We start from the raw sequence: 24,693 nt of genomic DNA, 5'->3' as shown, positions 1-24,693 counted from the left end.
ATATTTCGCAAAAATTGACGAAAACTTGAGCTTCAAATATTTTATTTTCCGACATCTACTTTGAATCACAGTCTAACAAAGACTGTGGTTTGAATATAGACGCACGCTGGACACTTCGGGGTCAAAGACTTACTGTAGTCGAAAGATCGATACAATCGCGAAGATCATACGGATTTAGTAATCGAGAATAACTTCGACTATAACGATAAAAGCACAGAAAAAATTGTGTACTATTCGAAAAAGGTCTTTAAAATGTTGTCTACCTTAGTTAAGGAACACCAAGCCAAACAAACTGCTCGAAAGGAAGCGCAGGGTAAATGCATGAACGTCGGAAATCAGTGCTTTATTTTAACGTACTGTAGAAGTTTACAATATCAACTTGCATCTTGCCGGAAATACCCACAAGTAATTGTTTATTTTTTTTCACACCAGAACAGAAAAGAAGAGAAGCTGTTGCTGCGGCAACCAATTTGACAGAGGCTTTAGTTGACCATTTAAACGTAGGGTATGTATAATTTCGAATTGAAATGGACAATAATAATTTACAGCACCCTCTCACAAATGTCTCTTTCTTGTATAACACACCACTTAATACGCATTTTAGCGGAACCACACTTTTAGTCTAAAACAAAGTTTAACAAATTGTTGTTCAGGGATAGTTTTCTACACTTCATTAAGCAGGTATTGAAGCAGATGCTTCGAAGTTTCAGCAGTTTGACTGCTGACACAAATTTGTGAGTACCGCATTAAGTTAAACACTAAGAAACTGCAATGTACAGTCACTGTTTCATTCCTGGCCATTTAATGATGCATGCTGTCAGTTCTCATAATGATCACCGCAGAGTTAATCATAATAAGAATGCGAGAGAATGGCTTCATTAAAAAATAAATATGGAAGAAGTGCTTTGTGGTATACATACTATTGTAGATACAAATCAAGATGGCCCAGTGGTTAAAGTACTGAAACACATGTGGAAACAGCTGATTGGAAATCATCATCTTGCTATTTGTATTCAGTTTCTCTGTGGTTTCCACATGTTGACTATGACAGAACTGTTCATTTGAAAAGGGCCTCATGCTTGTTCTATCCTCCTCTGATGACATCTTGATTGATGAGATGTGCAGCACTTATCTTCTTACTTCTATTACTGTTGATCAGTTTTGTGGTACATAATACACTTCATAATGTTGTATAATTATAGACTGTGCATAGTCATATCATAATTAGTGGCACAAGCTGTCACAGTTGAATTACAGAAACAAAAACATTTCAGTAAGCATGTATCCACAAATGGAACATAAGATAATTACAAAGTTGTGGATACCAGCTGCAATGGACTTAATACTTGGTAAACATTTTCCTGTTAAGAAATGTAATGGTGATTGAGGAGTGTTATTGGATAACACAGTACAGTTGCTTTTAATGAAAAGGAATGTCGTGGATGCCCCCTTGGAACAGTGTTATAGTGTCCTATACATGCAGGGCAAAGCACCAGCTTATTCAGTTGTTATGAGATGACATATAATGCACTGATACACTCAGTGATGCATAGTTCAGGACTGACCGCTACATTAGTCTTGCAAAATTACCTTATCTGCATCTTACAGATTTTTGTGTATAGAGTCACCTTAAAAGTGTCATGTACATTGCTTCTTTAACATTATTGAAGAACAGGAGTTGAGATTTTTAAGAGCCTGTCAACAATTATGAAATTATCTGAATCACTCTGTATTCAGTATTGAAATGAGTACATTAGGCCTACTGCAGTTACCTTGGAAGATGACACTTCAAACACTACCTTCTAAGAAGTGCAAGTTTACTGTAATTGTAACATGCAACTGTAAGATACTAAAGTAGAATTGTACTTCTTGCTTGTTACGGGCACTGGTCTGTGAATCCCAGGGGAAACCTTGAAAAAGATTCAGTTTTCTAAACAGTGTAACTCATAGAATAAGATATGTAAGCCCATATAATGCTTACCATCGCTTAAGGCATCTTTTGGGAACATTTTTGGGTCAACCCATACCAAGTGGTGCAGCAATGGTTTCTTGACCATCTCAGAAAAATTTTATATTTGCTGGGTGAATGCCCCAATGTTTAGTAGTCACAAAAATTGTTGTTTATTATTTTGATATGGTGGCCATATTTGTTCCAGGCTGCATGTGTTTTTTCGTAATTGCTGGCGTCTACATTTTTTACAATTATTCATAGTGGATTGTCCTTAGCATTTCAGATAAAATGCATTTAATCTTCATTGATCCATTATGGATTGTGGGACGACGGCTGGCATGAAGTTCTTGATGCAATAATTTACCAACAGCTGCATGTATTGTAAAAATTTATTTTATTTTATGAACTATGTGCTACCAGTTTTGGCAATATACTGATGCCATCTTCAGGCCCCTGTACAATGAGTGGAAGAAATGTACTATTCTAAAAAATATTGAACATATGTTAACAATTGACAGGTATCATGTTGACTATTTAAGTGGCTCAAAAAGCCATATTGTATATCACTAAAACAATATGTAACATTAGGGCACATATGCTTCTGCCAATGTCATACTGTTGTTAATAGTTTTCACTGTTTTACTCGAATGTAACATGATGTATGAACATATGTATACGCTATTATTCATAAAACCATACCACACAGTTCTAATAGGCCATGCAACACATCAAATGTACTGCATACAATCATATGTCCAGTGGAACAGTGGAAGATTTTTTTAAATATAATAATTAACTAATATAGATGACAATAAAATAAATTAAAATACAAGAAAATGTGACAACCATGTCAGAATACATAAGTTACATATGTGTGGTCTAGGTCGTATTGTGTGTGGTACAACAAACAGCTGTCGCAATATTAACAATAAAGAGCGTAAGAGAGTTTGTCTTAAAACGTAATTGCATTCACGAAGTAAACCAATGCAGTCATACTATAAAATCATCAAACACCTGGCCATCATAGGCACTTCATTAGGACCCTTATGTAGGACAACCCCACATTGTGCTGAGTGGATTAATGCAACGCCAGTAGTGCCTCATATAGTCGTGGTTACAAAGAAGATTCTCAATCTCTGTCTATCAAAAATGTCTATCTCCCTACATATAAGTTCTATAAAATTATGCAGAATTATACCAAGTGGAATTGATAGAATAAAAAGGAAAAGAAGAAAAAGAGAAATATAGGAGGCCACTTATATGTCTGAACATAAATCTCAAAATGAAATGTATACCTTCCCTAAGACTAAGGGTATCACCTATAACCATTAAGGCCAGGTGTAGTAGCGTATGAGATGATTATCCAGATCTTAAGTACAGTATCCAGTGTCATCATATTCTGTCTAATGACCTTAATGAGTCGGAAACTATCTGCATAGGTCAAAATGTCATGGTACCTAAAAACTGGTCAAAATATTTGACTAGCTAAAATCAAATAATAATGGACATATACTTACTAGCTAAGTGTCACGGAATGCGATGTTGCATCAACTATAAAATTGGTTAAGTGGCAACTTAAGAGTGCATCAATAAGTGAATAGTACAGTAATCCAAAAGGGTTAGAAAATAATGTTGGACACATTTGCAAGTTATGGCAGTGGACAACTTCCATTGGAAGAGAAAAAATGTAGTATTGACCATAAGTGCCTTATATTGGCAAATATCAAAATAGCATCTAAGTATAGTACTCAAAATTCCCAAGTATTATTCTATGATCCCCATGATCATCAGTACACAAGTTTTGTAAGTATCTCATTTGAAGATGTATGGCAACATTGACCTAACAATATCTGTGAGAATATAATTAATTTTGCTGGTACAGTACTGATGACCTAGACTAAAGTTAAAAATATATATGTCACTGCCTATTTATGTGTACCGATATCTTTAAATCTTGACAGGGTAACACCTACAATGCTGTGTCTGTAAATCTGTTCATCCATCCTAAGTACCAGCTATCCACATACTCACTGTGGTAAAACCCCCTTACAACTAAACTGTAGTAAGATTATGCAGATACCTAAGTGGGAAATGTTATCAGAAGTAAGTCTAAAATATATTTAATGTTACCAAATAGGTGTAAAAACTCAATGGCTTCAAATGTATCGGAGGCCAAGTGATTCGATGGGGACGCAGTGATTCTATTAAGTTCGAATAATACAGACCTGATGTGAACCAAGCACAAACACTCACCATATACGAGTCAAAACGAAAATATGTGAACTGCGGATAACAACCCCTTATCTTAGGTATCGAAGGCTACCTACACCTTAGTCTAAACTACTAAAATTATTTTGTCCATCCTGTCACTTATATCTACATCGGCGTTGCCATGATATTAAAAGTTAGTGTACATATTTACTACGATTCATGTAGGAAGAGGTTGACAGACGAAATGCAAATATTGCGAAACCCTATTGCCCAATATACCCCTCTAGTGGAAGTTGTCCACTGCGATAACTTGCAAATGTGTCCAACATTATTTTCTAACCCTTTCGGATTACTGTACTGTTCACCTATCACTGCACTCTTAAGTTGCCACTTAACCAATTTTATACTTGATGCAACATCGCATACCGTGACACTTAGCTAATAAGTATATATCCATTATTATTTGATTTTAGCTAGTCAAATATTTTGACCAGTTTTTAGGTACCATGACATTTTTACCCATGCAGATAGTTTCTGACTCATTAAGGTCATTAGACAGAATATGAGGACACTGGGTGATGTACTTAAGATCTGGATAATCATCTCATACACTACTACACTTGGCCTTAATGCAACCTGAGAATGATTCAACATGGTTATAGGTATATGTGACTCTAGGCTTTCCCGGCTTAAACTATTGATGAAGGTTTCTCGGGTCTCCAGCTAGGTGGTAGCGTTGATATCTAGCGACGTTTCAGGAAGTGTCATACTACTCATCTTCGCCAGAAGATGGGTAGTATGACACTTCCCGAAACGTCGCGAGATGTCAATGCTACCACCCGGCTGGAGACCCGAGAAACCTTCATCAATGGTTATAGGTGATACCCTTAGTCTTAGGGATGGTATACATTTCATTTTGAGATTTATGTTCAGACATATAAGTGGCCTCCTATATTTCTCTTTTTCTTCTTTTTCTTTTTATTCTATCGATTCCACTTGGTATAATTCTACATAATTTTATAGGACTTATATGTAGGGAGATAGACATTTTTGATAGACGGAGATTGAGAATCTTCTTTGTAACCACGACTATATGAGGCACTACTGGCATTGCATTAATCCACTCAGCACAATGTGGGGTTGTCCTACATAAGGGTCCTAATGAAGTGCCTATGATGGCCAGGTGTTTGATGATTTTATAGTATGACTGCATTGGTTTACTTCATGAATGCAATTACGTTTTAAGACAAACTCTTTTATGCTTTCTATCGTTAACATTGGGGCAGCTGTTTGTCGTACCACACATAATACGTCCTAGACCACACATATGTAACTTATGTATTCTGACATGGTTGTCACATTTTCTTGTATTTTAATTTATTTTATTGTCATCTATATTAGTTATTTATTATATTTAAAAAAATTCTTCCACTGGACATACAATTGTATGCAGTATATTTGATGTGTTGCATGGCCTATTAGAACTGTGTGGTGTGGTTTTATGAATAAAAGCATATACATATGTTCATACATCATGTTATATTTGAGTAAAACAGTGAAAACTATTAAGAACAGTATGACATTGGCAGAATCATATGTGCCCTAATGTTACATATTGTTTTAGTGATATACAATATGGCTTTTTGAGCCACTTAAATAGTTAACATGATACCTGTCAATTGTTAACATATGTTCAATATTTTTTTATAATAGTATATTTCTTCTACGCATTGTACAGGGGCCTGAAGATGGCATCAGTATAATGCCAAAACAGGTAGCACATAGAAGTTCATAAAATAAAATAAATTTTTACAATACATACGGCTGTTGGTAAATTATTGCATCAAGGAAAAAAATGTGTTTAGTTCAACACACGCTGGGCTACAGATTAAAATTATTATCACTTAGCTGAATGTATTCTTTAATATATTTTTCATAGTTTAAAGCTGTCCGCCACAAATTATAAAAACTCAATTTTTGAACAGTTGTTTTCCAAAGAAAGATTAATTTCTCAGCTTTAATATTTTTTCTACTATTACACTGTATAGTATAGTTACTTTTTATGGAGTATCAGTGGTGAGCAGCTTACAGTTTAAAATATACATTATTTTAAAAAACGAATTTTTTAAATTTTTCCATTTTGTGACCTGCAATATCTTTGTTGGACACCAGATAAAAATCTGAAAATTTCACAGTTAATAGACTTTTGTGATATCAAACTTCAGTATGAATTTCAACTTTGAGATTCAATTGGAAGTTTTTACCTTTATCTTGAACTTCCAAAAAGTTAAATTATTTCATGTTCTGGTACACTTGGGTTAAAAACTATTAAAGACAGCGAGCTGAAATTTTGTACACTGCCTTAAAACATGCTAAACTAAACAGTAGACTTCTCTTGTGAGTTAAATTTGGAAATAAAATCCTTATTTTTGTAGAAAAACTGTAAATTCATTTCCAAAATTTTTGATAATCATGCTTACAATTTTTTTTTTTGTACCACAATTTACGACAGCACCATCTTTTCAATAGTCTGCTTTAAAGATGATAGAGTAAAGAATACACAGGAAAAAATAATCCTTCTGCTTTGTTTGTATTTTCAGTAATGTGTACCTATGGTGTACATAAATAATCAGCACCATTTATTTCACTTGCAACAAAAAAATACAATTAAAAAAAAAAAGTTAGAGCTAAAGCTGTGGTTCATACATAAAAGGGTCAATCCATACAAAGTGGTCCAAGAAAAAAATAATTGGTTGCTTGACCAGAGTGTGTTGAACTAAATGTATTTTATCTGAAAGGCTTAGGACAATCCACTTCTGAATAGTTGTAAAAAATGTAGAATCTTGCAAATACGAAAAAACGCATGTGGCCTGGAACAAATATGGCCGCCATTTCAAAATAATAAACAATAATCTTTTTAAAAAAATATTTTTGTGATTACTAAACATTGGGGAATTCACCCAGCAAATATAAAATTTTTCTGAGATGGTCAAGCAACCAATTTAATGTTAAGCACAAGAGAACAAATGGTAGCTGTAATCCACAGACCGTGTGTAGAAAAAGTTTCTAGGAAAATCTGTAGCTATTCAGTCTAAAAACGAAAGTTTGGGAAGTGAGGTCTTCCACTTCTTGTTCTCACTTCTGTTGTGTTAGGGGAAGTGATCAGAGGTATTTGTTGGGTCATTGTGTAACTTCAAGTTATTGTTGAATAATAACTGCTACTTTCCTGTTAAAGGTTTCTGCAGTTACTTTTAGACTCTCTTAGAAGGAATACCTCAAGGTAATTGTATCAGGATTGTGCACACATTGTTAGAGAGCAAAATACACTATCGTTTGTGGAAATTGCAACACCAAGAAGGAAACGCATGAATTCAGTTAATTCAACACCACAGGTTAGGTACATGAAAAGTAACAAATCATTACCATTTCAGATCTTTATATGTCCCTTGAGTCCTACTATTCAGTATATCGTGTGGGCACTATGCGCTGGAATTAGAGCTGCTATTCGCCGTGGCATTGAATCAATAAGGTTCTGAATATGTTTCTGAGGGATTTCCCTCGATGCAATTTGTATCCGAGCCCACAAGTCTGTGACACCAGTTACTGGAGGACCGTGACACACCAGGTGCCGACAACCAACCCCAGACACGTTCGATGGGCGACATGTCTGGCGAATGTGCTGGCCAGGGAAGCAATGGTACCCGTCGCTCTTTGAAGAAGGCCTGTACATTCCTGGCAATATGTGGCCAGGCATTGTCCTGTTGAAATGTGACCTGTGGAGATGCCTGAAGCAGGAGGAGTATGTCAGGCTCCACGACCTCCGTTAGGTACAGGTTGCTGTTCAGAGTGCCCGCAATACGTACACGAGGCGAGATCTGTTGTTGTAACCGATGGCAGCCCAAACCTTCACACCTGGTGCGTGTCCACTATGCCGCTCCACAATGCAGCCCTCCAGGTTGTGCTCATCACAGTACCGCTGGACACGTATACGGCCATCACTGTAGGACATATTGAAGTGGGACTCATCCGAAAAGATTACACGTTGCCACTCAGCACCACAGTGATGGTGTTCACGTGCCCATTGCAGTTGGAGGAGCTTGAGGTTTTCTGGACAAAGGACGCCAAGGTAATGGCATGCATGCATCCAGTCCAAACTGCAGCAGACGGTGACAAACCATGGATGCAGAAAAGTTCATACCTGTTGCATTGCTCCAGTGATGAGCCAACACTGTGGATGACGCTGTATGGTCCGTAATGGCCATGCGGACAAGATGACGGTCATCCTGTGCTGTGGTCACGTTCCGTGGTCCAGTTTCCGCTCGTCGCTGCATACGACCTTCCTCTATCCCCTGCTTCCACACACTCATCACTGTCGTAGCAGCGTGCCCTGTGTGAGCTGAAATGGCACGGTACGACCCACTCGCATGCCGATACTGCTCCCATTGACGTCGACAAGGCTTACTGGCACTCTGTATTGTTTCCACCGTGTGTGACAGCTCTGCACCAACTAGACTAGGCACAAGACCAACCCTGTTGGACCGTCATGAGAGGACTGTGCTCGGCGTACGTGTACCCCATCTCGCTGCAAAATGTATCACGTATTGCTTGCACACCCGTTGCCACTTCCACCAAGTGTTGCGCCATTCGGGTAATTCCTTCTCAACGTTGCAATTTACACAAACAGCAGTGTAGCTTATAGCGTCTGTTGGTTACGTATCATGTACATATGAAGTCGAACATTTGTATTCTTCACTACAAAGTTGTATGCTAATTCCATTTTCTTCAATCTTCCTTTACTTGTGGTGTTGTCTAATCCATTTTATTATGTCTGCTCTTGTAAATGGTTAAATTTATCACCTCTTTTGATGTTTCATTTTGTCATACAATATTTGTAATCTGGTTTAGCTGCAATTTTGGGAAGTTTTTTTTTTCAATATCTTTGCACCTGTTTTGTCCTTAGAGATTACTGCAATATCAGCAGCAAAAGTGACACATGTCACCCCAGATCTTCAACTTCCTTGTCATAGATGGATTCCTTAGATATTTTTCTCTTGTAGTTCTTTATTCCACTGTCTTATGATTTTGTTGTTTTCCTTAGATGTTTTTCTCTTGTATCTCTTCATTCCACTGTCTCTTGATCTTTTATAAGACCAAATTGAAGCAAATCGGTGAGAGCCCATCACCCTGCCACACAACTGTGTTAATTCCGAGGGTTTCAAAAACTTCTAGGAATTTAACTTTCAAAGTTATCTCTCTCTCTCTGTGTGTGTGTGTGTGTGTGTGTGTGTGTGTGTGTGTGTGTGTGTGTGTGTGTGTGTGTTCAATTAATTGTCTGCTGGTTTAGTTGATACCTGCTTCTTTCAGTATTAGGAATACTGTGTGCCCGACTACATTATCATAGGCATTTATTAAGTCAATGAATAAGACAACTGTGTTAAGGTTCCACATTGTTCTGATTCTGAGGATTGTTTCCAAGTTAAAAATTTGTTCTGAACACAATCTATTTTTCTGAACCCTGCTTGGTACTCATCAATTGTGGGGTCTGCTTGGTCTTTTCTCTTATTCAGTGGAGCTTTGGATATAATTTTGTAGGTGACTGGAAGTAAAGATTTGCCTTGATAATTATTGGTGTCTGTTCTGTCGCCCTTCTTATGTAGCAGTTGGATTATGGCTTGTTTTCTGTCATCGGGTATTCTTCCTTTCCCCCAGAAATCTTTAATAACCTCATAAATATTTTCATCTTCTTTCTTCCCTCCCAATTTCCCCATCTCAGCTGATATCCCATTGTCACATGGTGCTCTGTTGTTTTTCAGCTGAACAATGTATTTTAAGTCTGATACAGTGACAGTGGTTGTGAAGGTGGGTTTTCCATTTGAGGCTATTTGGAAATTAGTCACTGTGTTGGTTCCTCACAATTTATAAGATTTTTGAAGTATTTTGTTAGTAACTTACTGTTGTATTTGTTGTTGGAATCAGTTTGCCCGTTGAATCGTTGCAGTGTGGGCTCACTCACTGACTTGTACCCTGATATTTCTTCTTTGAAGACTTTGTAGAAGTCTGTAGTGTTGTTCTGTCTGAAATTTGTATCTGTTACTTATAGTCATTTTTGTTATATTTTAGCTCCTCTGTTTGAATATTATTTTATGTCTGTCTTCTGATCTCAGTGAATGTGTGTCAGTCTCTCTCCTTTTAGCAGCTGTTAGTCTGTGCTCTGCCACTTCATCACATATCTTATTCCACCATCCTGTTTCCTTGTTGTTCTTGTTCTTTCACTGTTTCCACTGTGGCATATCTGCTCTCATCCCAATTTCCCATTTCCTTTGTGTGAAGCTTTTTAATGAATTCATTCCTGTTGTAGTTGTTAGAGTAAAGGACAAGGACAGTGTTCTGCTCATGGGTGATTTTAATGCCAGGATTGGAAATCGAACAGAAGGCTATGAAAAGGTTATGGGTAAATTTGGAGAGGATATGGAGGCCAACAGGAACGGGAAACAACTCTTGGATTTCTCTGCCAGTATGGGATTAGTAATCACAAACTCATTTTTTAAACATAGGAACATTCACCGGTATACTTGGGAAGGCAGGGGAACCAGATCTGTCATTGACTATATAATAACATATCAGGAATTCAGGAAGGCTGTGAGGGACACACGTGTATTCAGGGGATTCTTTGATGACACTGATCATTATTTAATCTGCAGTGAAATTGGGATTGTGAGCCCGAAAGTACAGGAGGTCAGGTCCATATGTAGGAGGATAAGAGTGGAGAAACTTCAGGATAAGGAAATCAGGCACAAGTACATAACAATGATCTCAGAAAGGTACCAGTTAGTTGAATGTACTCAATTACAGTCATTGGAAAAGGAATGGACAAGGTACAGGGACACAGTACTAGAAGTGGCTAAAGAATGTCTTGGAACAGTAGTGTGTAAAGGTAGGATGAAGCAAACAGCTTGGTGAAATGACACAGTCAAGGCAGCCTGTAAAAGGAAAAAGAAGGCATATCAAAAATGGCTACATAATAGAACTCAGGTAGACAGAGAAAGTTATGTTGAAGAAAGAAACAAAGCCAAACAGATAATTGCAGCATCCAAGAAGAAATCGTGGGAAGACTTTGGAAACAGGTTGGAGACTTTGGGTCAAGCTGCTGGAAAACCATTCTGGAATGTAATTAGCAGTCTTCGAAAGGGAGGTAAGAAGGAAATGACAAGTATTTTGGACAGTTGTCAGGAAAACTGCTGGTGAATCCTGTGGATTGCTTGGCCAGATGGAGGGAATATTTTGAAGAGTTGCTCAATGTAGGTGAAAATATGATCAGTAATGTTTCTGATTTCGAGGTACAATGGGATAGGAATGATGATGGAAATAGGATCACATTTGAGGAAGTGGAGAAAATGGTCAATAGATTGCAGTGCAATAAAGCGGCTGGGGTGGATTAAATTAAGTCGGAACTCAACAAATACAGTGGAATGTCAGGTCTTAAATGGCTACACAGGATAATTGAAATGGCCTTGGAGTCGGGACGGGTTCCATCAGACTGGACAAAAGCAGTAATCACACCAATCTTTAAACATGGAAACAGAAAAGATTGTAACAACTACAGAGGTATTTCTTTAATCAGCATTGTGGGTAAAATCTTCTCAGGTATTGTTGAAAGGAAAGTGCGAGTATTAGTTGAGGACTAATTGGATGAAAATCAGTGTGGGTTTAGGCCTCTTAGAGGTTGTCAGGACCAGATCTTTAGCTTACGGCAAATAATGGAGAAGTGCTATGAGTGGAACAGGGAACTGTATCTATGCTTTATAGATCTAGAAAAGGCATATGACCAGGTTCCTAGGAGGAAGTTATTGTCTGTTGTACGAAATTATGGAATAGGAGGCAAACTTTTGCAAGCAATTAAAGGTCTTTACATGGATAGTCAGGCAGCAGTTAGAGTTGACGGTAAACTGAGTTCATGGTTCAGAGTAGTTTCAGGGGTAAGACAAGGCTGCAACCTGTCTCCACTGTTGTTCATATTATTTATGGATCATATGTTGAAAACAATAGACTGGCTGGTTGAGATTAAGATAGATGAACCCAAAATAAGCAGTCTTGCATATGCCGATGACTTAGTTGTGATGGCAGATTCGATTGAAAGTTTGCAAAGTAATATTTCAGAGCTAGATCAGAAATGTAAGGACTATGGTATGAAGATTAGCATCTCCAAAACGAAAGTAATGTCAGTGGGAAAGAGATATAAACAGATTGAGTGCCAAATAGGAGGAACAAAGCTAGAACAGGTGGATGGTTTCAAGTACTTAGGATGCATATTCTCGCAGGATGGCAACATAGTGAAAGAACTGGAAGCGAGGTGTAGCAAAGCTAATGCAGTGAGCGCTCAGCTACGATCTACTCTCTTCTGCAAGAAAGAAGTCATACCAAGACTAAGTTATCCGTGCACCGTTCAATCTTTCGACCAACTTTGTTGTATGAGAGCGAAAGCTGGGTGGATTCAGGTTACCTTATCAACAAGGTTGAGGTTACGGATATGAAAGTAGCTAGGATGATTGCAGGTACTAGTAGATGGGAACAATGCCAGGAGGGTGTCCACAATGAAGAAATCAAAGAAAAACTGGGAATGAACTCTGTAGATGCAGCAGTCAGGGCGAACAGGCTTAGATGGTGGGGTCATGTTACACGCATGGGAGAAGCAAGGTTACCCAAGAGACTCATGGGTTCAGCAGTAGAGGGTAGGAGGAGTCGGGGCAGACCAAGGAGAAGGTACCTGAATTCGGTTAAGAATGATTTTGAAGTAATAGGCTTAACATCAGAAGAGGCACTAATCTTAGCACCGAATAGGGGATCATGGAGGAATTTTATAAGGGGGACTACACTCCAGACTGAACGCTGAAAGGCATAATGTCTTAGATGATGATGATGATGATGATGTCTGAGAGAAAAGTTTTGCAAGTCTATGGACTTTTTTAAATTTTGGATTTGGTTTTTTTAGGTTGAAAGCTGTCTTTGATTTCTGTCAAAAAGCAGTTCAAATCTATATGTAATTTTCTTCTGACCAATACATCCATAACTTTTGTATTGATTTGTTTGGTTAATGCCACATTATGCAATTGATATGAGCCTGAAGGTGTATTAGGAGAAGACAAGGTCTTCTTCCTCCATGGTAATTTTCTGAAAGAGGTTGACATTGGTTTTAAATCAAACTGTCTACAGAAGTTGTTGATCCATTGTTATTGGGAAAATTTCCACTAATGCCTTATATTTTTCTTCTCTGCCAATCCATGTATTGAAGTCCCCAAGAAGTACTTTTATGTGGTGCTGTGATATATTTTGATGGCCCACTTTCTAGTTTTTCCCAAAACTATTTGACCTTTTCTGGATTTTTTTCTATTGTCATTGTTGGTAGGCACGTGTGCATTTATGACCAAAGAGCCCTTGTTTGCTGATCAGAATGAGAGAATTGATATTTGCTCTGATAGGGACGCAAAATTTGTTATGGATTCTGTTAGATTCCGTTCCAAGCACAAGTGACTTTCTGTTTATTCCTTATGGCCAGTTCCCCTTCTTAAATCCTGTAGGCTTCTGATTCAGATGAATTCTCATCTCCACATCCAGTTTCCTGGAAATATTGGTATGAGTATGTTGTGTCTGTTTAATACATCCATCAGTTGTTTAAGTTTCCCAGTCTTTAGTGAAGTGTCGATGTTCAGTGTGCCTAGCAGATGTTTATTCTTAGACCTTATGTGAGATGTTCTAGGAAGCTCCAACTCTTTCTTACATGATCTATGTTCTCCAGAATTTGATGGCCTAGTTGCATCACTGTTTCCAGCACTGGAGTACTTTTGCATTCAGTGTTTATGATCATGTCTTCGTTGAAAGTAAATTAGGAAGGAGTGTTAACCCCTTTGTTGGATGTTACATCTGTAATCAAATTGCCAGATGGTCTTAACAGGCCACCAAGGATGGGAACGGATGCCTTTTGTAGCCAAACACTTCGGTAACAGATGCTATTGATTTTTGCAGCCACCATCTCAGCATGTAGACAGATGCTAATCATGTAGTCACTTGCAAATAGTCTTCACGGGTGTGCCGCCGGATGACGTTGTGCAAGTCCCACAATATTTCTTCGGAGCAAATGTCCGACATAATCAGTTGGTTGAACTTCGCTGGTGGCTAGGTACGACTGACAAGATCCGCATGTCGACGCCGCTGTATTTAGAGCACGCGCGTGAAGATTGCGCAGGTGCGGAAACCACGCATGCACAAAAATTTGCAGATAGATGGCGCCAGATTCAAACATCCTCTGCCGGGAGGCGCAGAGCGGCTGTTCTGCGTGTGCGCTGATGCTGTGTTTACTAACATGCTTCCAAAGTTATGACGGGTCTATTATCGAAAGCTCTTTGCTTTCTCATCATGATTTAAGAGCAGCCAATTCAGGGTTCCAGGCTGTACTCAAATGAAATCCCGCATCACTGTTGATAAGGTTATCAGCTGTACGGATATGTATTGCCTCCTTAATGACGCAATCCCAGAAAGAGGATGCTGGGGATAAAACTTCCGTCTTTTCATAAATCATTTGATGTCCTGTGTTCAGACAGTGTTCTGCAGTTGCTGACTTCTCCAGTTGTAGGCGTGTATGACGCTGATGTTAATCGCAACATTCTTGTACTGTGCGACATGTCTGACCTATATATGCCCCCCCACAATGACAAGGAATCTTGTACACACCACGTTTCCTCAGGACGAGATCATCCTTAACCGAACCTAACAGGTTCCTCAGTTTTGCAGATGGTCGGAAAACACACTTGATGTCATATCTTTCGAGGACTCTTCCGAGAACTCTCACGCACAGAATATAACAGCATGGTGCACAAACTGCTCGACGATCCTGCATACAGTAAATTAAAATGTGATCCGACGGGTAGGATCCACAGGAAGACTTTGGAACTCATCAGGAAGAGCTCGATCCCAGCGCAAGTCGCTAAGGGTTTACGTCAACAAGCTGCAGTTCCTCCTAGAATCTATGGCCTACCCAAGATCCATAAGAATGGGGTGCCTCTGCGCCCTATCGTGAGCAACATTAGAGCACCTACTTATTTTGTTGCCAAATATCTGAAGTCACTATTGGGACCTCTCGTAGGCAAGTGCGACCATCATATTCGCAACTCAGAGGATTTCATAGGTTGCTTGAAAACTCTTAGACTGCAATCATCAGATCTCTTAGTAAGTTTGGATGTTGTGTCTTTAATTACAAAGGTGCCCTTGCAGGACTCTTTAGAGCTCATTAGTAAAAAGTTTGAGGAGGACATAGTGGCACTATTTAAACATGTGCTTACTTCAACATACTTCTTATTTCAAGACCAATATTTTGAACAAGTGGACGGTGTCGCCATGGGGAACCCTGTTTCGCCTGTGGTGGCCAATTATTTTATGGAGGACTTTGAAGATAAAGCACTACAGTCAGCCACTCTCAAACCCTCTTGTTTTCTGCGGTATGTTGACGATACGTTTGTGGTGTGGCCACATGGACTGGATACTCTACCTACGTTTCTTCAACATTTAAATTCGCTCCATCCGAATATTAACTTCACTATGGAAGTGGAAAAAGATGGCACTCTACCTTTTCTTGATGTTTTAGTACGAAGGAAAGCAGATGGAACCTTGGGACACAGCGTATACCGCAAGCCAACGCATACAGATCTGTATTTGCAGGCCACAAGCTGCCATCATCCAGCACAATGCGGTAGTGCATTACGTACGCTAGTTCATAGAGCGCGTGTGGTATCTGACTCTGAAAGCCTGCTGAGTGAGATGCAACATTTGAAGACAGTCTTCCGTCAAAACGGTTATTCTGAGAGACAAATATGTAATGCATTCAGGCCCAAGCGAGTTCAATCTATGGAGCAGAATGAAGATACAAAGACACCCACCACCTTGGCCTTCTTTGGTGCCATGTCGTCAAGAATCGGAAGAGTCCTCGAAAGATATGACATCAAGTGTGTTTTCCAACCATCTGCAAAACTGAGGAACCTGTAAGGTTCGGTTAATGATGATCTCGGTCTGAGGAAACATGGTGTGTACAAGATTCCTTGTCATTGTGGGGGGGCATATATAGGTCAGACATGGCGCACAGTACAAGAACGTTGCGATGAAGATCAGCGTCATACAAGCCTACGACAACTGGAGAAGTCAGCAATTGCAGAACACTGTCTGAACACAGGACATCACATGATTTATGAAAAGACGGAAGTTTTATCCCCAGCATCCTCTTTCTGGGATTGCATCATTAAGGAGGCAATACATATCCGTACAGCTGATAACCTTATCAACAGGGATGCGGGATTTCATTTGAGTACAGCCTGGAACCCTGCATTGGCTGCTGTTAAATCACGACGAGAAAGCAAAGAGCTTTTGATAATAGACCCGTCGTAACTTTGACAGCATGTTAGTAAACACAGCATCAGCACACGTGCAGAACGACCACTCTGCGTGTCCCGGCAGAGGGAGTTTGAGTCTGGCGCCATCTATCTGCAAATTTTTGTGCATGCGTGGTTTCCGCGCCTGCGCAATCTTCACGCGCGTGATCTATATACAGCGGTGTCGACATGCGGATCTTGTCAGTCATACCTAGCCACCAACGAGGTTCAACCACCTGATGATGTCGGACAGTTGCTCCGAAGAAATATTGTGGGATTTGCACAATGTCATCCGGCGGCAAACCCGTGAAGACTATTTGCGACATATCCGCCGGGAAAGCCTGAAGAATCACATGTAGTCACTTGTTGGAAGTCAGATACGATATGAATTTTTGTTCTGCTTGGTACTTTGCCTCTTCCACTGTATCTTCTGTACTGAGGTCCATCCTTTCCACCTTTACTACCCATGCGGTAGTGACCAGCTCTTAGAAGTAGACTGTTCCGCTTTGGTCATTCAAATCATTGACTGCTGAGCCGCCCCCCACCCCTTCCCTCCTCCCCAACATGTAAAAGCTTAGTCTTTGTGGGGGAAGTCATCTTTAGAATATTTCTCATGGTCAGTACTTTCAGTGATGATGTACAATAACCTCCAAGGCTTGATACATCAAGGGGGGGGGGGGGGGGAAAGAGTGATGGCATATGTAAATCATTAAAGGTTATGAAATATCATAAAATAGATAGAGATTTTTATGTGTGTTAAAGAAATAACCACATTGTGCCATCACAATTGTGATGTGAATTTCCCCAAGACCAACCTTCCTTAATTGGTTAAATACTTTTTAACATTTCTTTCAGTCTTTCTTCTACAACTAACGAAACATATATCACACCTCATTGTTGCATGCAGGGACCCATTCATGAATTTTTTTGTTCATGTGCAAAACTAACAAAAAATGAAACACAAAATTAAATCTACAACCATAAGCACCACACATCACTAATAGTTCCAAACCAGAAAATGAATGTATTGCCCATAACTACCAACATCAAAATAACTTACCAACAGATTGTCGTGAACTCTTCCAATATTTGTCTCACAAACAGCACTCAAGAAGTTCAGCGAATCATTAACAGTACCCAAAAAAAATGTAGAAGGGAACATCCCACACTAGAGTATGCCACCACATATCCCAACATGCCCTCTGCAAACACAGTCCATTTGAAATACGCTGCAACAGCATGATGTACCATGAGACAGTTACATCACAGATCAAAGCAGAAGGACGGTACTTGAAACTTTAGTTGATTCTGTTCCAAAAAATGTATTGTGTTATTAGATGTTGTATGTGACCCTCAACATTTTACCTGTTCCTGCTTCAGCTGCATTTAAGTAATCCACACCTGTCAGCCACATCTGTAGCTTTGCCTGCTCTGCTCTGCATTTCAAATCTTTTTACTCATATGTCAGTTTCCTCACTCCCTTGCTTCATCACCATTAATATTTATTGTGATCTTATTTCACATTTCCGGTGTTTTTTTCTTTCTTTTTTTTTCTTTTTCCTTTTTTTTCTTCTCTCTCTCTCTCTCTCTCTCTCTCTCTCTCTCTTATACTACTCAGTTTTTACCTTTCATAACAGAATCTGCTAAATTGTGTTGACAATCTATAATTTGAAAGAAAAAAACTCTCTCTCCTCCCAAACTGTTCCTGTTACCTCTACACTTTTTGCCAGTTTATATCTGTCTGGTTGAAACCACATCATATCAGCATTTAGAAGGATCCAGATGTATATACTCTGCCTTGTTTTAGGATTCATATTCATTTCGAAGCAAATATCACAAGATATCTATAAAGAAAACTGAAATGTAACTGCTCTGTCATTTCCTTTTACAAGCTTTCAGACCTCTGGCACAACATGAAAATTGAGACAGCATTGGAATCTGACCAAATGCCTATATTTATTGGAATAAACTATAAAGACCAAAATGTTTCCTCTACAACCACCACATCTTGAATTTAGGTAATTGTGGTTCTTCAAATCATAGCACCCATTTAAGTGTTGGAAGGCAAATGGACACGCACGATAGCTGTTTCATATTCAAGAGAACCTAGAAAGATCTAAAGGTAGAGAGCTGCCATAACCCTGGTGTGATTCAGGAGTATTAAGACATTTAAGTGTCCTGTTTTTTTTTTTTGAGAACTGGATAATTTCATCCTACAGTGCCTGCATCAGTTTGGTTCTACATTTCATTATACATGAATTCATTGACAACTGAGTACTGTGAGTTGTGTGTTTTGACAAAATAAGTCATACAATACACATGTTACCAAACTAATGGAAATGAGTTGGATGTAAACAGCAGAATTTTGGTATACAGTAGAAAAAAATCTTTGGAATGTGGCTTAACAGATGATTGATTTTCATGTTTCAGTGTTGCTCAAGCATATCTAAATCAGAAGCGTTTGGATGCTGAAGCAAAGCAGCTTCATCACAGTGCTACTAATTTTGCTAAACAAACACAACAGTGGGTCAGCCTAGTAGAGAGCTTTAGTAGTGCTCTGAAGGAAATAGGAGATGCAGAAAATTGGGCAAGAAGCATTGAAACTGACATGAGAACCATTACAAGTGCTTTGGAATATACATATAAAGGTTGGTTTTATGATTAGTTATTTTATTTTGAGTGTTTGTCCTAATCACTCAACTTTCATGTCAAATGTAAATAATAGGAACTGAGCAATAGATACACACAAACACAAGATGTTGCACAAAATGCAAAAATATTTCCACACAAGGATTCAGTTGAAAAATAAAAGCTTTATTCAGTACAGACTTGTGCATGGAATAAAGCATTTATTGAAATTTGAACTGTTTTTGTGCAAATGTTATTTTCATTCAGTTTATTAATTTGTGGTGCCCAACAAGAAAATAATCCGAAAGCTCGACATTGCAGCTCAGCTTTCACATTTACATTGTTTTTCAGATCACATAGCTACATTGTTTCAACCCAAGTGAGTGCATGTTATACATGGGAATACAAGGGAGGATAATGGAGAGGGACAGAATAGAGTACTGCTGAGAAGACATTGTGGTTTAGAGTCTGCACACCTATAAATCTGGCCTAAGTCGCGAGTAGAAAAATGTAATAGAGATGATTTGGGGGGGCAGCACAATTTTATGTAGTTGTAATACAAGGATTAGTGCTAGGAAGACAGTGAGTGTGAAGGATGTGATGATGAAACAGTTCCTACCTGTGCTACTCAGGCAGCATGCTCTGCCTCTGGGTCCTCAAACTTGCTTTTTTTCATGCAGATGAATGTAGTTGATCATGACTACATAGAAATCAATTCAATTAAACTGAGGTGCAGATATGTTTGCATGTGTACAGACACAGTTGTATCTACTTAGACTGAAAACTGCTTCCTCATGATGACCGATCTCTGGGAGCCCTCAGCTGCAAATAGAAACTATGAGTATCTCTTTGGATATGTTTTTTAATGTACATTCTGCTTTATTCATGTCCATGGATAATTTTTTCACACTCCATATATCACCTCTTCATGTCGTGGATTTGCTTTTACATCCCAGTCTGATCTTTCTTCTTATCTGAAATGATATATGTAATATCCAATCAGCCTGGACAACAAGTAAACAGTTTTCTGTTTAAGTGACTAGGTTATAGCAACACACATCATGCAGAGTTTCGAAACTTCTAACTTTTTTCAGCATTTGTTTCTACTTATTTTGTTGTATATTTCATCACTGATTCTTGTTTTTTAGCAGAAAACAGATGTGCATAAAGCAAAACTATATTCAACACAAGGTATTGTCTAGGAAAATGACAGCAAATGGGATATTATCTTTGGGGAATGAGTGAACATAGTCACTATTTTCAATTTTGTTACTACTAAATGGAAGGAAATTGCATCATGTAATATGCAACTGTAATTATTTTTATTTTTACAGTCAATTTTGGTCAGTCTGATCATCCAACAATCATAACAGTTATATGTGACTGCATTCCACAATTGCAATAATTAATCAAAATCTCAAAATGCTCCATTTTGGTATAACTTGTGACATAACTAATCACAGTGGAAACTAACAACATGACTAAAACAACTCTAGTCAGGGTTGACTTCAAGATTTTGATTAAGTATTGTAATTTTGGAATGCATATTAACATCTTTTACAGCTTGAGGGTAATCACATTGTGACCGAAATCAATTGTCAAAATAGAAATAAGTGCAATTGTGTATTGCATGATGCAGTTCCTAAGCTGTATTAAAGCTTTTCAACATCATCTACAAGACACATTTTAGAACAGCTTAATTGGAAAAAAAGTAATTTTAATGAGCAGTTGGTATTAACAGTACAATTGCAGTTCTTAATAAAAACCATATATCTACATTATTATCTGAAGTTTGTCCAAAATATGAGAAATGAACTTAGTTCATATCATCATGTTATATTCCAAAGCCCATTATTTACTTCTGGTACCCATCAGTATGAACTGAAAGCTCTGTATTTGATAAGAAACAATAAATTAATGCTTTTGCTCTCAGCTTGGTGAAAGCTTTTCACTTTGATATCACTTCAGCACATTACAGTTAATCTCAATGCTTATTTTCTGAGACAATTTCTTCATTTGGTCAATAGGTGACATAAAATACCATTCCAGACTTTCCCACAGCAGACTGAAACTTTACATGCCCACCATGTATCAAATCAACAATTTCTGCTGTAGTAGCCAACAAATCTAACAAATAACAATGAAGCATGCTCAGGATTTAGAACAGATCTTCCATGTTGGCACCAGTCAAAAGATCGGGCTTAATGAAGTGACAGATTTTTTCTTCATGAATTGCGTGGGGCTACCGATCCCTTGACAATGTACATATATATACAATTCATTGTGAATAGAAGCCCAAACCTCTGTTTATGAATCAGGCTATTGCTCCAGCAGGCAACTAGTCAAAACCTCTTTTGATCACCAGAATCATGACAGTAGAAACATATTTATCGTCTCAGGAGCAACAGAAGCTACACATTATGAGATAAACATGGAGTTTTGAGCTTTTCAGAAATATACCTGAAAGTAAGTACTGTCCAGCAATTTTGCCACATAACTGATCAAAGTAAATTCTCTGGTTTCCTAGCCATAATGTTAATAATAACTGATTTTTTTCTCATGTAGCTGATCACTTCCTGTTGCTGTATAGGAACATAATGTTAATAGTAACTGATTTTTTCTCCTGTAGCTGATTACTTCCTGTTGTTGTATAGGAAATATTGCTTTTCATGATAGTTTCATACAATTAATCACTTGCTCCTCTGTTTCAGTCTCCCAGGAGTCCTCATAGAAGATGGAAATATTCCACTACATTCAAAATTGTAAATAATTTGTCTATGTGTAATAGTTTGTGTCATTACATATTACATGTATACTAATAAAAACTGCATTGTAAATATATGAGATTTGCTGAAGTGTTACTGGAGATACACCTCATTTTAAAAAAAAATATGCATTCCACAATTTTTGTTCTGTTTAAAAAAGCAGTCTGCAAAACTAGCTAAAATTAATCAATTTCTTTGCTATACCAAAAACACAGTTTTCAATTTCTTGTATCATCCTGACTTGCTTTTTTTTTATGCCTTGGCTGTTTGTTGTGGACTTAAGTCCAATAAACTGATATGCAAACATGACATATCTACTTTTCTAAGTGCAACATAATCTGAAAGCATCTTCCTGTACATCTTGCATTTATTTGACATAAATAAATAACAACATGCTTTATTATAAGTAATCTTCCATTATGTTAAAATTTGTAGAATCAGGGAAAAACACAATGTTAAATGCTTACTATACTGTCAGTAAATCAAGGCTTACCTTACTACTCTATGCAGCTGTGCATCATTCAAAATAAAACAGTTAAAATATTTTATGGGCATCTGCATGTTGTAGTCCAGTAAGAAAAGGCTGGGCCTTTCATTTTGCTTGCCTGGGGAAGTTGAGAGATGTGCTTCAAAAATTTGCTTATTTTCAAATGTTGATCCTTAGGCGACCTTTCTACTAAAAAAAGGCAGAAACAAAAATCTTGTAAAATGACCAGTTCATCATTGTTTGAACTGTGACTCAACTGTTGTTATTGGGTCTTGTTGCTACCATAGTAGATATTAATTGCTAAAGAAGAAGCTAATGTAAGGAAATAACATTTAACATGAACTGAGACAAGAAGGCAAAAAATGAAACTGTTATACGCTAGCAAATTTTTCTATACTTTCTCCTGTTTGTGTGTTTGTATAATGTGTAATTTTAATTTTTGGATCTCTTCTGACATTAACAATGTTGTTATGGAAATGAATACAGAACTAGAATATATTTCTAGGCTTTTGCAAAATGTCTTATTCACTATTAAACCACACCCTACTCCAAATATTCTCCTCTCCACTTTTTTTTTTTTTTTTAAATTATGCTCACAGTTTCTTCAGAACAGACCTCATGGAAGACACACTCCCAGGGTTGAGAAAAACATGGGTAAAATTGGGTTTTATTGTTTTTATTACTAATTAAATAATTCAATTTAAATTACTATGATTACTTTATTCAAGACACTAATCCGTTCTTACAGCTATTTTATTAGTGCCTCTTTTCTTGCCTTGCCAGTAGTATATCCATTAAGAGAATCTTCTCCACCTGCAGGCTTGTTTGGTCAAAATAAGATGTAATTTAGGAGAGGCCTGAGAAATTAGTGAAGATCTATGAGGTGTGATCAAAAAGTAATGGGATTTTGTTAATTTCACAGGCATTATGCATCTGACTTTAAATTTATTTATTTTTATTTTGTTGGTACACATGTTCCTCGTGTATGTTTGCATTTTCAGGTGTTTGAATAGTTAGTTTATTGTTGACAGCTGAAAAGGGTATACATGTTTTTGAGTCCTCGGTGAATTTTTAATTTCAAAAAAGATAGATCATAGAATTTGCATTCAATTTTGCTTGAAAAGTGGAATAAAGTGCAACAATGCATTCGAAACGTTGATTGTGGCTTTTGGCGAATCTACTATGAGTAATACAGAAGTTTGAGTGGTACAGACATTTCAAAGAGGTTTGAGGAGATGTTGAAGACAACTGCCCTGGATGCTGTAGTTCATCAGTTTCTGATGACAATGTGGAAGAAGTAGAAAAAATGGTACTGGAAAATCACCGAATTACCATAAGAAAAGATGCTGATGTCAGCATATCCTTTGGCTCATTCCAAGCAATTGTTTTTTAATGTTTTGGTCATGAAGCATGTAGCAGCAAAGTTTGTTCCAAAATTGTGGAATTTCGACCAAAGACAACATTGAGTAGACACACTTAGGAACTGCTGAATGAAGTCAACAGTGATCCAGAACTTTTAAAGGAAGTTATAGCAGGTGATAAAACATGGGTATAAGATATGATGTCAAAACCGAGGTCCACTCAGCCCAGTGGAAATGGCCTGAAGAGCCAAGACTGAAAAAAAAAATTCGACAAGTTTAATCAATCACATGTGAAGGTTCTTCTCACTGTTTTCTTCGATTACAGTGGAATGTTGCATCAGTTCCTGTTATATGGTCATACTGTCAATAAGGAATAATACCTGGAAATTATTGGCCATTTGCCTGAAGCAATCCGAAAAAAACTACCAGAATTGTGGCAAAACCACTAATGGAAATCACATCACTATAGTTCTCCAGCTCACACCTCAGTGTTCGTTCATGATTTTTTGGCAAAAGGTGAAACCATTATGTTGCCTCAGCCACTGAATTTGGTAGACATGATTAAATAGTTCAGTTTAAATTACTGCGACTTTCTATTCCCGCGGCTGAAGAGAGCAATGGAAGGACGTCGTTTTGCCACCATTGTAGAGATCAAAACAGAATCACCGAAGGAGCTGAATACCACAAAGAAAAGTGAGTTACAGAAGTAATTCCAAGATTGTAAAAAGTGCTGCCACAAATATTAGGTATACAACTTTGCTTCCACCGTTTTGCAGTAGGCGGCAGTAGCAGCAAGTGGGGTTCGGGTGGTTGGTCATAGGTGAAATACAATAAGCTTGGGCATATGTAAACATAATGCCATAAAAATATTAGTCGA

General features: G+C 37.8%; 1 protein-coding gene across 1 annotated transcript; it reads left to right on the top strand.

Annotated features, from left to right (window-relative positions):
• The first annotated feature begins 159 nt into the window (after positions 1 to 159).
• LOC126251556 (biogenesis of lysosome-related organelles complex 1 subunit 1) lies at positions 160 to 22,042 on the top strand. Its single transcript, XM_049952073.1, has 4 exons — positions 160 to 313; positions 433 to 505; positions 19,006 to 19,223; positions 21,915 to 22,042. Exons 1-4 carry the CDS (start codon positions 253 to 255, stop codon positions 21,932 to 21,934), a joined length of 372 nt encoding a protein of 123 aa, XP_049808030.1. The 5' UTR covers positions 160 to 252; the 3' UTR covers positions 21,935 to 22,042.
• The last annotated feature ends 2,651 nt before the right edge of the window (positions 22,043 to 24,693 follow it).

This window comes from Schistocerca nitens, chromosome 4, assembly GCF_023898315.1.
Source record: "Schistocerca nitens isolate TAMUIC-IGC-003100 chromosome 4, iqSchNite1.1, whole genome shotgun sequence".
In the NCBI taxonomy this organism is placed as follows: Eukaryota; Metazoa; Arthropoda; class Insecta; order Orthoptera; family Acrididae; genus Schistocerca; species Schistocerca nitens.
Note: the sequence above shows the minus strand (reverse complement) of the source record. Positions and strands in the feature narration are given on the sequence as shown.